The sequence below is a fragment of the Abrus precatorius genome, unplaced genomic scaffold (assembly GCF_003935025.1).
Source record: "Abrus precatorius isolate BTA unplaced genomic scaffold, Abrus_2018 Scaffold7, whole genome shotgun sequence".
In the NCBI taxonomy this organism is placed as follows: Eukaryota; Viridiplantae; Streptophyta; class Magnoliopsida; order Fabales; family Fabaceae; genus Abrus; species Abrus precatorius.
In genome coordinates, this window is record NW_020874417.1 from 28,463,276 (window position 1) to 28,476,447 (window position 13,172).

Consider the following 13,172-nt stretch of genomic DNA (forward strand, 5'->3'; position numbering starts at 1 on the left):
CATATAGTTACGGATAACTATTATATACAGCATTGATAATGACATAGAACCAGTACTAATCAGACTAGAGTTTACAAGGAAACTGAAGATGTAACTACAAGGTACAGGAAACTAAGGAAAAGCATGCCAAGCTAAGAAGCAATAAGAGTAACCTTCAACTTGCCCCTCCAAAATTTACACGAGTCATCATATTAGTTTTCTAAAATGTTTGATTATCAAATTAGTCCTATAAAGGTCACCAATTATGTCTTCTAAATATTTTATCATCAAGTTCATTCTTCAAAAATTTAATCTATCAACAAATTAGCTTCTCAAATATCTAAGGTGTCAAGATTAAATCTTTGAGCAATTTACTTAAAAACAAAAATTGTAGATAACGAAATTGACCATTTAAATATTTGAAAGACTAATTTAATCACCAAAAATTTTAAAGAACTAATGCGGTAATGCATGTAACTTTGGAGAACCAAGTTGAAGGTGTACTCAAGCATTAAAATAGTGCTCCTAGAACCCAAAAAATAAATAAATTAAAAAATAATAGATGACCAGATGAAAGGACATTCTCGTTACCTCCTTTGACAGCCATTTATTAATGAGTTAGGTCAGCACTTTATTCAGTTAAGTATATGCTGCCACGTTGTTTTCAGCACTCCCTACAATGAATCGCAAATGTTATTTATTTTTGATAGATGATCGCATTTGAAGCAAATGTCAAAATTGTGCCAGACCAAACAAAAGACGCATAGTGCAATGTTAACAAACATGGAAATCCTATGAACATCAAACTATTTTCAACTCTCTACTGTGACAACTAAATTAGGAGCCCCCAGACTAACCAAACGAAGTAAGAAATGAAATCAAATTCGTCTCTCTACCACAGAAAAAGGATTGTTTACTTATCAACATTTTTGAGCCAATACACAACTGAACTTTAAAATGGATTTATCCAATGTTTTTGACACCACTGCTCCTAGACTGAAAACTTTCACTTTGTGCGACACATATATCTAAGAAAGTAAATAGAGCTAAAAGAGTATGCTTTGACATCATGAGTGCTAAAAATCACTAATTAAATTTGTCCAAGTAATACCGTTGTTTTCTCCCTAATTTTTTTAGTAGTCTCAGACTGTTGATGCACCTTAATTTCCATTTGTTTTGAAGTTGTGGGCTATTGCTGGTCAGCGGACATGCTACCTCAAAAAACATTTTACTGGCACTAAGATATTTATGGCCTAGTAAAGTAACTAAGTCAATTAGGCCCCAAATCAAAACTAGAGTGAAAATGACATGATTCCATTAGGATAGTACATTGTTGCTATCACATCAACCCTAGGACTTAAGTGCGCCTATTAAAGTAATCAATCACCAAAGGTTGCAAATAATAGCAAAAAGTTACTCACCAAACAATTTAGACCGTATTAAGTTCTAAATTGGAGCGATCAAGATGCATCTCCTGGTCCTGAGTTGTGGGAAAAGTTGAAGCTTTGAATAATGAACTTGGAGTATAGTTAAGTTTGTAATTTACAAGAACTGCTCCAAATATGTTGAACTTTTTAGCACTACTGAAAGCAACCTCTGCATCAGCACACTTCTTAAAAACCACTCTAGCCTGGCTGCTCCCCCTGTCAACTTCTGTTTCAGATTCATCCAGAGGTCCAAAACGCCTAAAAATCTTATTTAGGCTTATTTCTGAGGGAACAGGGTCCAACTCAGCGAAGTTCAAAACAAGTTCAGCTGGGGATTTCTCATCTATAGAGTCTATACAACCAGAAGGCTTTTCAGGAACCTCAGCATGATTAATGTCAGAACACTTTTTCCTGGAATAGGACCTACGAGTATAAACTTGAAGAGGTTTTTCTGGCCCAGCGGGGGTATGTTGACAATCTTTTCTGCTGCTTCTCTGTGATTGTTGTTCTTCTGGACCACTCTGGATGACCATATCAGTCCAATATGTGCCACTCAGGTCATCAAATTCAAATGTTTCAGATGATTCATTAACAGGCTGTTTCTTTCTTTTAGTACCAACTTTGTTTGTTGGTAAAATTTCTTTTCCAGAATCACTGGCCACAATTATTGAATTCCTGAAATCAGAGAAAAAGCTCACTATAACATTCACGAAACTATAATCTCCCATGGGTTCTTGTGCTACCCAATGAAGTAAAGATAGCAAATCGTCTAGAGATGAATATTCCATTGGAACAGTCAAGCTTGACTTCTGAGTCTTCACAAGATTAAAGGAGAAGACATCAGATTGATTTTCTGAAAATCCATCAGCACTTCCATCTACCAATTGAGACCTGTTTCCAGAACACTTCAACATAGAGGGTGGCCCAGTAAGTTGACTTGCAACCCTACGAATACATTCACCAATTTTAAATGATTGTTTTGTGATATTTGAAACTTTAGCAAGGGAAATTGTTTTTCTCCCATATTTCTTCCCGGAAATATTAGCACAGTGATCAAAAGTCCTTCTTTTGTTGGAAGAGGTAGGGGAAATCATATTATCAGTGACTTCATCAGACCGATAATCACAATGTGTAGAATCTGGAGTCTCATCTGCTGGTTCTGACAAGCTGCTTTTCTTCTTTTCTGGATATTTACCATCCTTCAAATTGTGTTTACGTTTGCGAGAAGAGCTATTTATTGCTTTTAAATTTCTATTACCAGTTTGAACATCTTTTTTACTAACATGAATCGTATGGTTATTAACTTCACTCAAATTTTTATTAGTATCATTAATCAAGACATCAATGTCATTATTCAAACCTCCACAATGTTGTAACTCAGGTAAGTAAGAGCAACCCTTTAAGCGGTAGAATGCAACCAACTGAGCCTTAGCCATTAATAGCTCCAATCGATCGAAGCCACCAGTTGGAAACTCGGATAGTGTTTTCAAGTATTCCAAAAGCTTCTGAGGTGAAAAGGAACTAACATTTAGAGATTCATCCACTCTTTGTATGAAACTTAGTTCTTGTTGAATCCCAGCGTTTTCCACAATCTGGATCTTAATCCTGTCATAGGTATCTTTAGGTATACAGGAACATGCTAGACCAAATTCTACTCGTCTTCTGACTTCATCCAAAGTACAATCTACAGCATTATGGAATGCTTCTGAATTGCTCTGCTTTACGACACTCGAGAAATGAGTCCTAAAGGGCTTTAGCTGGGATGCATCATTCCAGGCAAATGTTCTATCCCCAAAATATGCAACCAAATAGCGGTCCTTTTTGAAATGCTTCTTTGCCTGTGCAGATGAATCCAAGGGATCAAATATCTGTCCTGGCCACCATGGATGGCTTCTCACCTTGCCCCAAACCAAATCAGTCACAGAAAATTCTCCTTCCTTTTCTGTTGGCAGCTGATAACTAGCCAGAATATTTTCTCCTGAACTCTTATTAGACACATGCTTTGTGACTTTTCCATCTGTTGTTTTTCGCTGTTCAGCATCAAATTCTTCATCTTCAATATCCTGCTCTCCATGTGAACCAATCTTCCCAGAAATGCCAACTTGGCCTTCAGCACTTTGCGTAACATCACTCATAGCTTCTGTCTCCAATGTTTTATTTTCCTCCCTGTGATCAATGTCCTTCTCGTCCAGTGTTTTCAAGGTTGCACCATTTCCATCCAACTCAGATGTTTCATTCTCACTCTTACCTTCTAAGGACTTCGCAACTTGAGAACCCTCACATGGAGTCCCAGCAGCTCCTCCACCAGTAGGATTCACACCTTTAACCTCCTCAATTGATCCACCAATTCTCACATCATCATTCAGCTCAGCATCACTCCCACGAGTGCAAAAACTATCCCCATCCTTTGGGTCCTTCCTATCGCAATCCCGAAGCTTCTCTAAATGCTCTCCTAGGGTTTCACCTTCACCAGCCATGTTCTCATTAAGGTTCACCATGGATTCTAAAATTCTACAAGTGGACAATTTTTACACCTCTGATTCTTCCATGGAAACTGCATCTAAATATTGCAATCATGTTAGGTAAAAAAAAAACTCTCCTCAACCAAAAAAACTGGCACAAAGCAAGAAACCCATATAGGATAACTACATAAAATGACCTATGGATCACACAGATAGTAAATAAAGATTCAAAACTCGTAGAGGAAATGAACAACAAATAGTCATCAATAAAAAGGAAGAAAAAAAAAGTGAGGTTTCGTGAAGTACCAGGTTAGATCCTTGGGAATGGAAGTGAAAATATGCTCGAGTCTTGGTTTCGTGGACAGACTAGTTTGCAACTTTGTAGGTTGGTGTCTTTTTCACTGTCCACCAATAATATAGAATTATAGATATTGGTCATCACTATTTCTCTAATAAAAACACAACAGGTGTTATATATTTCATCTAGGCAAAACCCTGTCAAGTGTCAACCTTCAACATGGTCCTCGGGTTCATCTTAATCAAATTTTGCAGGAAATGAGTATTCTGTTTTATATATTACATTTTAATATTTAATTGGATATCAGTATTACTAGTACTTTTTTTCTGTGAAGATTGTTACTTGTACTTTACATTAGCGTATAGAAAACTTTGTTCGGTGCAACAAAAAGAAAGGCAGAGGAAAGTTTAAAATTTAAATTAAAGAAAAATTTTGATTTTCTTTTTTATTTTTCCTTTAATTAAGCAAAAAAAAAAAAGTATCGTCATTCGTATTTTTTCAATTCTTTTCCTTTTTATCTTAACTAGTCAGTTTTATCTACCTTCTTTTTTTTTATATTCAAGTTTTGTCTACTTTAAAAATAGAAGTCCGTGCGACTCAAATACGAACCTTAGTATTACAATTTAAAATACTGTACAAAAATTGTATTCAAAATTATTATATAACCATGCCACTTTTAAGTTGGACCTGGTCATATGGGCTGTGTTGGTTAGAGGTTTTTTTTTTTTTTTTTTTTGAGGTGACAAATCATGGGACGGACTTTGCTGGATCTGTATTCTTATTCTTTTTTGACCTTTATTTCAAGGCACGAGGTTGTTTGACTTTTAAAACACGTGGTTTAGACCAAAACAGAAATTGATAATTGTTTTCTCCCATAATTTTAAAGTCTCTAAAATAATCAGACGATATAAGTGAAAAAAACATAATTTCAAAAATATAGTTGTAGCCATTTATTAAAATTTTAACGGTTTACTTATTAATAACTTAAAGTTTATTATATATGCACACGTATTTCATCAAAGTCTTTACTGTTGATTTTATAGTATAATGATCATAACTATATATTCTAAAATACATCCCTTCACTTTTAAGGAGATAAATCCAATTACGTCACAACATGTACTGAAACTTGATGGGTTGCTGCAGACTACCTCACATTCAGCAATTATTATTACAAGGGGCAGTCTTTTTACAGCCCGCACTTAAATTCCATAAATTTAATTTCTATTATAGTAAATTGTTTACTTTCCTTTTTAAAAATATTATATATATATATATATATACTATTTTTAAAAAAGGAAACAACCATACTCTAAATTTTAGAATTCTCCTTTCTAAACTTTAATCTCTGAAATGTATTAAATTCTCTTTTAAAAATTCGAATTTTAAACAGAAAAAACGATGGTGTGAATTGAAATCGTCATAAATGGCCATAGGAGCAACCAGCACAGCATTATAATACCTGCATAAAATGTAATAAAATTAAACTGCAACATGAGATCGAAATTCTCACAAGAGATTAATATCTAACTTTAAAATGGCTATTATACAAAAATCTCTTAAAAACATGGCAAAATTTTTCTGTCTTCAACTACTACAACAATGCAATTAGCACGTAACACTTGATGACAATATCATGATCAGTGCGGAGAAATCTCATGATAATCTTCAATTAATGCCATCGAAATTTTAACCAAGGAAGACCGTATACACATGAATTCAATATGTTGCTACTCCTTTTGTTGTCAAGCAGTGCCTTTCTCTAGCCTGCTTCGGCCAACTGATTCTAGCAACAGGCACCATTGGTAAGGAGAAACTAGTCCCTGTAAACCAACATATACATTGGCCTCAATAAACACGTCTATATTGGAAACTTGGTTACATCAAAACAGTCAACTGATGCTGGTAAGGTATACAGGAATAAAAGCAAAAGAGATTAAGAAATTTTATATGGCTATAGATATTTGTAGGCAGTGGTTCAAATCAATCCTAGTGCAACTACAGCCAAAATGGTATACACAATAAACAAGTAGAATACAGATGCATCAACATTGCAACTTGAGGATAAATGTTACAGAAGCTGTTGGAGAAACATCCAGTAAATTTTATCAGGAGGGGCTATAACTAAATTTTACTGATTCCAGAGCAAGGAAAACCTATGAAAGCAGGATCAGTATATCAGATCCTATTTTATGGCATAGCATTCAGTATCATATACTGTATCTTGGAATGCTAAATAAAAGTCAAATAACTCAAAAAAGACACAAAAACAGTGAGCTATAATATAGTTATTTGTGATTCACAATGCACTGGTGCAACAATGGTTGACAGTGCGGTTGCTGATAAACAGGTTTAGAATGTTCAGGAAATTCAGAAGTTTATTTTTCCAGACCTACATTGCTAACTGCTATATATATGACATCAGTAAAAGGGGCGCTTTATAGTATACAAAGATAAGAACATTAATTCTTAGTTATACTCATAAGACGGCATTCATAGACCTTCCCATGTCTCATTTGGACCATTAGACCACTGAACTGATGACGAATATTCTGAACCTATAATTCAGTGCTATCTAACAAAACAAGAGGAGGTGTGACAACACTATCTGACGAAACAAGGGGAGGTGTGGCAAAGTATATGTATGTTTGATTAGTTTGTTCTGTGTTTCAAATAGTTTATGATCAAACTCTTGCCAATTACCCTAGTCAACCTAACATGCACCGTACTCCATATATTAGACTTAGCTCAAAAATAAAACATGGAATTCTATCAAGTTAGCAACAGATAAACTGGCATATATTCATCAACTATGATAGCATATCATATTTGGACGAACACTGTACAAGATTCTATAATTAAATGTAGCATAGAATGAGAGTTTACTTACCAGTACTTTATCATCCCATCCCAGCCACATGTCGCTACCTTGCTCTGTTCCAGGGGATGCCACTCACAACCAATGCAAACACCTTCATGACACTTGAGAGTTCTGAAGACTTTGCAACTCTTCCAATCCCAGAACCAACACTTACCCTCACCATCTCCAGACATAACAAAGCGTCCATCTGGCGAAAAATTGACTTGACATGCATATCCGGCCACAATATGTCCAGCAAATCTCTTCTTTTTGTTAAGTTGGAACTTCTCCCTGGTGCTATAAATAAGTATCTGGTTATCCAAGCTCTGTGCAGCAAGCCAATTGGCATTGGGGTGAAGCGAAATGGATGGCATAGAGTGCATGTGGGGCTCACTAATATACTTTATAACCACAGGAATACCGAATTCCCAAACCCTAAGGGACTTATCATCACTGGAAGTAACAAACCTTCTGTTGTTATCCACAAACGTAATGGTATTCACAGCCCCCAAATGCTGATCATACTCCTGAGTTATCTGCCCAGTATTCATATCCCACTGAACAATCTTCTTATCACTCATACCAGCCAACAGAACATTCTGCTTATCCTCATCGGGATTAAGCTTCACAACATAAGGGATTTTCCCGGTGGCAAAAGTAGATATCACTTGCCCCGTTTCTGTATCCCAATACTTGATATTCTTGTCATACCCAGCACTCAAAAACTTAGTGCCATCATTGCTAAAACAAATATCCCTAACAGCTTTAGAGTGTCCCATGTAAGTCCTCATACACTTGCCAGAATTGAAAACATCCCAAATTTTAACCTTTGTATCCATGCTCGCAGACAGAATCAAATGACCATACTTAGGGAAAAACCGAATAGCAGAAACTCCTTTGGTATGTCCACTCCACGTATGAACCAATCTCTTAGGTATATAACAATGATCATTACTAGCCTTTGCATCCTTAGGAGGTGCAATCCAAGACCTACCCTGATAATCCCTTTCCTCTTTTCCATGAAAAGTACTCTTATCTTTAACAACCTCAGTTTTTTCCCCTCCAAAACCACTCTTCTCTTCCCCTTTCTTCTTCGCATACTCCTCCGCGTACTTCTTCTGCTCCTCTGTCAACTCTCCCTGCAACCCTTCCTTCTTCCCCGCCCAGGGACTCTTCTTATTCTTCAATAACCACGATTCAGTGGCCGGGTTTTCAATCTCTTCGCCACCATCGTCATTGTTGTCTTCGTCGTTCTCTTCCTCCTTCTTCCTCTTGAGCTCGATTCTGCGCTTCTTCTGCTCGTGGCGGGGGATGTTGTAGACAGAGATAGCGTTGTTGTCACGAAGGGCATCGAGGTCGCCGACATAATTGACGCCGGCGGAGGCGGAGGGGTCGGCGGCGTAGCCAAACTTGTGGAAGGTGTTGTACTGCTCGTCGAAGAGGAAGGGTTCGATTGCAGCGTCTTCGACGAAGCCGAGCTTGTGGTTGCGCATCCCTTGGGCGATGCCGTCCTTGGCGTAGGGGTGAGCCGGGCCCTGGATGGGGGCCCAAAGCTGGTCATAGGTGGGGTTGAAGCCCACGGCGTGTTGGGTTGGGTCGATGGGCTTGGAGAGGGCTGAGGTGGAGGTGACGGTAAGGGCCAGCATGGTGTCGTCTACTTTGGGGGCGCCGGAACGACCTGAGAGGAGGCGCGGTGGGGAGGGTTCCGGGGAGTTAGGGTTTTTAATTGGGGAGTTTGGATCGTCGTCGTTTTGGTCGTCTGCATATTGGTGAAGTAGATCCATTGTGGAGAATAATGAGAGGAAGAAGGGGTTTCTGTAGGGTGTGATTGGGTCAATATAACAATTAAACGATTATGGCAGCGATTGAGTGGGAAGTATGAAGAGCTTTTGCAATTGCAGCTGAGTGCTTATTGGCTCCTCGTTTAAATTTTCGCCTTCCGTCATTTAAGTTTTTAAGTAACAATCTGGATCAAATTTTTGTTTGATTAAATAAAAAGTATTTTTCATATATCTGTAATATTTATATTTTAATTATATTTCTTATTAAAATATTCATATAACGATCAAATTAGTCTTTTTGTCGTAGTAGTAAACGTTAGGCATCATTGTCATTAAAATTAATTTTTATTGATTAATATTTAACAAATCAACGAGAGAACAATGAGTAACTTCTAAGGAATCAAGAGTGAAATATAAATACACATCTTTTATCTTCTTAACATCACTTGCAAGAGAATGAACTCTTACGTCATTAACCATAAGCCATCACAAGTATATATATATATATAGAAACATGAAAAAATGAGTGGAGGAATGGAAACATATACAAATACATTAAATAATAGACATACACTAGTTTCCCGCCATGAGCAGGTAGTGTCTAAAATATGTAATATTTTATTTATCGAAATTTCTGGCTTTTAGCTTCTCAGAGAAGATAACACAAAATTACAACAAATATGTGGTCAGCCTTGGTAAGTAAAACTGAAATATCATTATCGATGGCCTCCCTCATCCACCGCGCACAATGTCTGCCTCGCTACCTCTTCTCCACGTCACTGCGACTCCCTCTCTCTCTCTCAACAAAACCTTCTCACCACTTCCCAAACCCTATTTATTCACTTTCTCCCTCAAAGTCAGTTCCCTCATTTCCCACTGCTCTAATTCCGATCTCGAAGCCCACCGTTGGCTCCGCGAAGAGCAACGATGGCTGCGTGAGGAACAGAGATGGCTCCGCGAGGAGCAGCGCTGGGCTCGCGAGCGCGACCAGCTTCTCAGGGAAATATCCGACCTCAAGCTCCAAATCCAAGCTCTAGAGCGCCGTTTCTTGACGCACGATCTCGCTTCTCCCTCTTCCCTCTCCGACGCCGTTGCCAATGTCTCGTTGCTCTTGCAGGTCTTGAAGGACAAGAATTTGGTTCTCGAGAGCGGTTCCAGTGCGCGGAACACGGTGCTCGAGGAGAAGCAATCAGAAGAGGTTTTCGAAAGTGAAAAGGAGGTTCTGGTGGTTGAGGAGGCCGCTGCTAGGGTTGAAAAGAGGAGCGCGTTGCGGAAAGGTTCAGAAGGAGAAGAGGTTCGACAGATGCAGGTTCGGGTTTCAATTTCTCTGTCTTTCTTTATTCTCTTTTGTATTTTTTTTAAACGATGTGTAATTATCTACTACTTCGGGAGTTGATTTGTTCCGATTTGCGTGTGGATAATTGGTGCAATGCGAAATCTTACTTTGTGTTGTGAAATAACAGGAAGCGTTGCTGACGTTGGGGTTTTACTCTGGTGAGGAAGACATGGAATATTCCAGCTTCTCAAGTGGAACTGAGCGTGCTGTGAAGACTTGGCAAGTTAGTTTTGTTTTGTGTAATATACGAAGCTTTGATGCGAAGACGAGAAATATTATCTTCAATTATTTTTTTTATTATGCTGTGCCTGGAATTTTTGGTTCTAGTGATTTTGACGAGTGTGTGATAATGTTTAACAGGCGGCATTAGGTGCCCCTGAGGATGGTATCATGACAGCTGAACTTCTTGAAAGGCTATATTTGGAGATAAGGACTAGGGACTTGAGCAGTGCAACTGAAGACAAAAAATCTGCTACTGTTTTACCAAAGGTATGCTGGTTATATCAGTTGTACTTGTTGGTCTCTCTTGTGTCTTGAATGATAGAAAAAAGGAAGAAAGATATACCGTGTTGAATTTGGGCTTTAAGCCCAACTCAACCCCAAAAGCTAGTTAGTAAGTTAAGGATTGATTTAGCCTTTATAAGCTCTTGTTTAATCATATCTATGGTTGATGTTGGACTTTAATATATATATATATATATATATATAGAGAGAGAGAGAGAGAGAGAGAGAGAGAAACATGCATTATTTGCCAGCTATAAATGTTAAGCTCACAATGCTTGAACTGGACTCATTTAAATAATCAAGCTTAATTTAAACTTAAGCTTATTCGCCTAGCTAAATAAATAAATTTGAATGAGCATTTAATGAGTTGGGTTTAAATAATTTATATATAGCTCAGCTCATTTGCACATTTACTTTAATAATTCTAAGTCATAACTGAACAGGTTTGTTTGTGTATTCCCGATGGAAATCTAAATAAGGAGTGAGATATATATGCTAGGGATAAACGTAGGAAATTTACATTTGTTTTGGTTTGGATTTTATTAAGACATGATTTTGGATCTTTTTCTTCTGTATTATTTTTCTGCATTAATTTTATGACACTTTCACTGAAATTTTAGTTTTTGATAGCGTGCAAAGGTATTTTCCCTAGTTTAGCAAGGACAAATCCTCCTAAAAGTTAAAGCATTTAGATAGAGACTTAGGAATGATTATATCTAAAACGATGAAGAGATGAAATATTCAAGCTGTTGATTTGTATCCTTATCATTCTGTGAATTCTAGGAAGATGAAAATGGAGCTGCGGTTACTTCTGTGACAGAGATTTCGGAGGTTCAGCGAAAAGTGGTAAAAAGTGATAAAGGAACAGAAGTCTCCCATCGGGGAGTTTTTCTCCTTGGAGAGAATCGGTGGGAAGAACCATCAAGACTTGTTAGAAGTGATGGAGCAGAAAGGAGCAAGAACAAGGGTGTAACAACAAAATGCCTTCAATGCCGCGGGGAAGGTCGCTTGTTGTGTACAGGTATGTAATTGTCCTTGATTTCAAAAAGACCAGTCGTTATCCCATAGTAGGTTGATTGATCATTGTTCTGGAAGACAAATCTCATTGTTAATTAAATACAGGCTCCTAGAAACATAGCATCTCTCAAATAGTGTCATGTTTTTTCAAGGATATAAGTTTTTCCGATCACGATATTAGCTTCGGTTAGATTGACTTCTAAATGATACTGGTTTCCTAAATGTATTATTTATGATCAACTTTGGAAATCTCCCGTCAAATTCCATTTCTTTAATTGCAGAATGTGATGGAACTGGTGAGCCAAACATTGAACCTCAAGTAAGGAATTCTTAAGCAGTTTAAGAAAATTAACTTGTTATTTTCCTGTGATGCACAAGCTCTTGCGCTGACCAGTGTATTCTCTAATGCAGTTTCTGGAATGGGTGGATGAGGGTACAAAATGTCCATATTGCGAAGGCCTAGGGTATATCCTTTGTGATGTATGTGGAGGGAAAACTATGGTATAGGTATGAAATACATTTTTTTCATCGTTTCATACAGGTATATATATTGCATTACAAATTTTTTTATACCTATATTTATTATTTTCTTTTCCTGATTGATAAAGACGTGTAATCCAAAACAGTCTTATAGTGAACATGAGTGCAACCATTAAACAGTAGTGTGTTAATTAATAATCAAAATTGAGAAATAGGAACTTAATATTAAAGATATTTTGGACTTTGCAGCTTATAGAGCTAAGTAAATCTCTACGGGGAAACCTCTCAAATTACAACATAGCTTGAACGGTTCGTGCACTTTTAAACCTCCAAAATGAAGTCGCGTGCTATTCTGAGTATATTCTAACATTCATCTTTTTTGTTGTCCTAACTATGTTTTTAACAAACTTTATGATTTGTTAAATACTAAGTAATTGAACAAACACTTGATCATATGAGAACAATATGAGTACTTGGTTATTGCGAAAAATATATGATGATATGATTATAAATTAGTTTTTAATAATGTTGATCAATTATATATTAATATATAGTTTTGATGTTTTTAAAATGAGAACTGTTCTTATACACACACGAAGTATGAGATGGTCGCAAAAAAGAAACATCCCAATTAAAGTTTGTAGTTAGTATCGATTAATAGTAACTTTCAAACGTGTCATTATACTTTTATTGTCCAGATGCGGATGTAATTAATTATCCGTTTATTTGGAAAATGTCAACCAAAGATCAAGATGTGCGAGCGTAGTTTTTTTTTTCCCTTAATTGTTGTCGATCCACGGGAGGAACACCCTTTTTTGGTTCAGAAGTTATATATCACAAAAATTTATAACGATAATATATTTTCATGATGTCAATCCATCATGTTTGAAATTAGATATAAAATAAATATAAATGCTGTTTCACTGATAAATTATACAGCTACAGCGATAATCCTCACGAAGTTAGGAGCACCTTTGAAGTATAAAACAAGAAAAAGCGAACGAGTTTTCGAGTTCATCAAAAGATTA

At 36.8% G+C, this 13,172-nt stretch overlaps 3 protein-coding genes across 10 annotated transcripts; 1 reads left to right on the forward strand and 2 right to left on the reverse strand.

Moving 5' to 3' along the window:
- Window positions 1-234: 234 nt before the first annotated feature.
- On the reverse strand, window positions 235-4,316 carry LOC113871304. 6 transcript variants are annotated; one of them, XR_003505792.1, is made up of 4 exons: window positions 4,175-4,251; window positions 1,401-3,966; window positions 1,139-1,232; window positions 235-653 (listed from the first exon to the last, which is right to left on the reverse strand). XR_003505792.1 is itself a non-coding variant. In XM_027508333.1 (3 exons), exon 2 carries the CDS (start codon window positions 3,902-3,904, stop codon window positions 1,409-1,411), a length of 2,496 nt encoding a protein of 831 aa, XP_027364134.1. In that variant the 5' UTR covers window positions 3,905-3,966; window positions 4,175-4,316; the 3' UTR covers window positions 235-653; window positions 1,401-1,408. The 6 variants fall into 6 exon arrangements, 3 of the variants coding, with proteins under 3 accessions (XP_027364134.1, XP_027364133.1, XP_027364135.1); XR_003505793.1 differs by having other exon boundaries at window positions 235-649; window positions 1,139-3,966; XR_003505791.1 differs by having other exon boundaries at window positions 1,139-3,966.
- Window positions 4,317-5,596: 1,280 nt separating this feature from the next.
- Window positions 5,597-8,952, reverse strand: LOC113872532 (pre-mRNA-processing factor 17). Of its 2 annotated transcripts, XM_027510156.1 has the most exons (2): window positions 7,057-8,952; window positions 5,597-5,989 (listed from the first exon to the last, which is right to left on the reverse strand). In XM_027510156.1, exons 1-2 carry the CDS (start codon window positions 8,808-8,810, stop codon window positions 5,983-5,985), a joined length of 1,761 nt encoding a protein of 586 aa, XP_027365957.1. In that variant the 5' UTR covers window positions 8,811-8,952; the 3' UTR covers window positions 5,597-5,982. The 2 variants fall into 2 exon arrangements, with proteins under 2 accessions (XP_027365957.1, XP_027365958.1); XM_027510157.1 differs by lacking the exon at window positions 5,597-5,989 and having other exon boundaries at window positions 7,053-8,952.
- Window positions 8,953-9,512: 560 nt separating this feature from the next.
- Window positions 9,513-12,662, forward strand: LOC113872342 (protein disulfide isomerase pTAC5, chloroplastic). 2 transcript variants are annotated; one of them, XM_027509832.1, is made up of 7 exons: window positions 9,513-10,116; window positions 10,271-10,366; window positions 10,504-10,632; window positions 11,431-11,668; window positions 11,946-11,983; window positions 12,076-12,171; window positions 12,394-12,662. In XM_027509832.1, the coding sequence occupies exons 1-6, from the start codon at window positions 9,556-9,558 to the stop codon at window positions 12,169-12,171; spliced, it is 1,158 nt and encodes a 385-aa protein (XP_027365633.1). In that variant the 5' UTR covers window positions 9,513-9,555; the 3' UTR covers window positions 12,394-12,662. The 2 variants fall into 2 exon arrangements, with proteins under 2 accessions (XP_027365633.1, XP_027365632.1); XM_027509831.1 differs by having other exon boundaries at window positions 12,422-12,491.
- The last annotated feature ends 510 nt before the right edge of the window (window positions 12,663-13,172 follow it).

Coding starts and splice junctions, on each gene's coding strand:
- LOC113871304 (XM_027508333.1), bottom strand. CDS start 3,904: ATGGTGAACCTTAATGAGAACATGGCTGGTGAAGGTGAAACCCTAGGA.
- LOC113872532 (XM_027510156.1), bottom strand. CDS start 8,810: ATGGATCTACTTCACCAATATGCAGACGACCAAAACGACGACGATCCA.
- LOC113872342 (XM_027509832.1), top strand. CDS start 9,556: ATGTCTGCCTCGCTACCTCTTCTCCACGTCACTGCGACTCCCTCTCTC. Junction 11,669..11,945: donor AGGTCGCTTGTTGTGTACAG/GTATGTAATTGT, acceptor CTTTAATTGCAG/AATGTGATGGAACTGGTGAG. Junction 11,984..12,075: donor AGCCAAACATTGAACCTCAA/GTAAGGAATTCT, acceptor TCTCTAATGCAG/TTTCTGGAATGGGTGGATGA.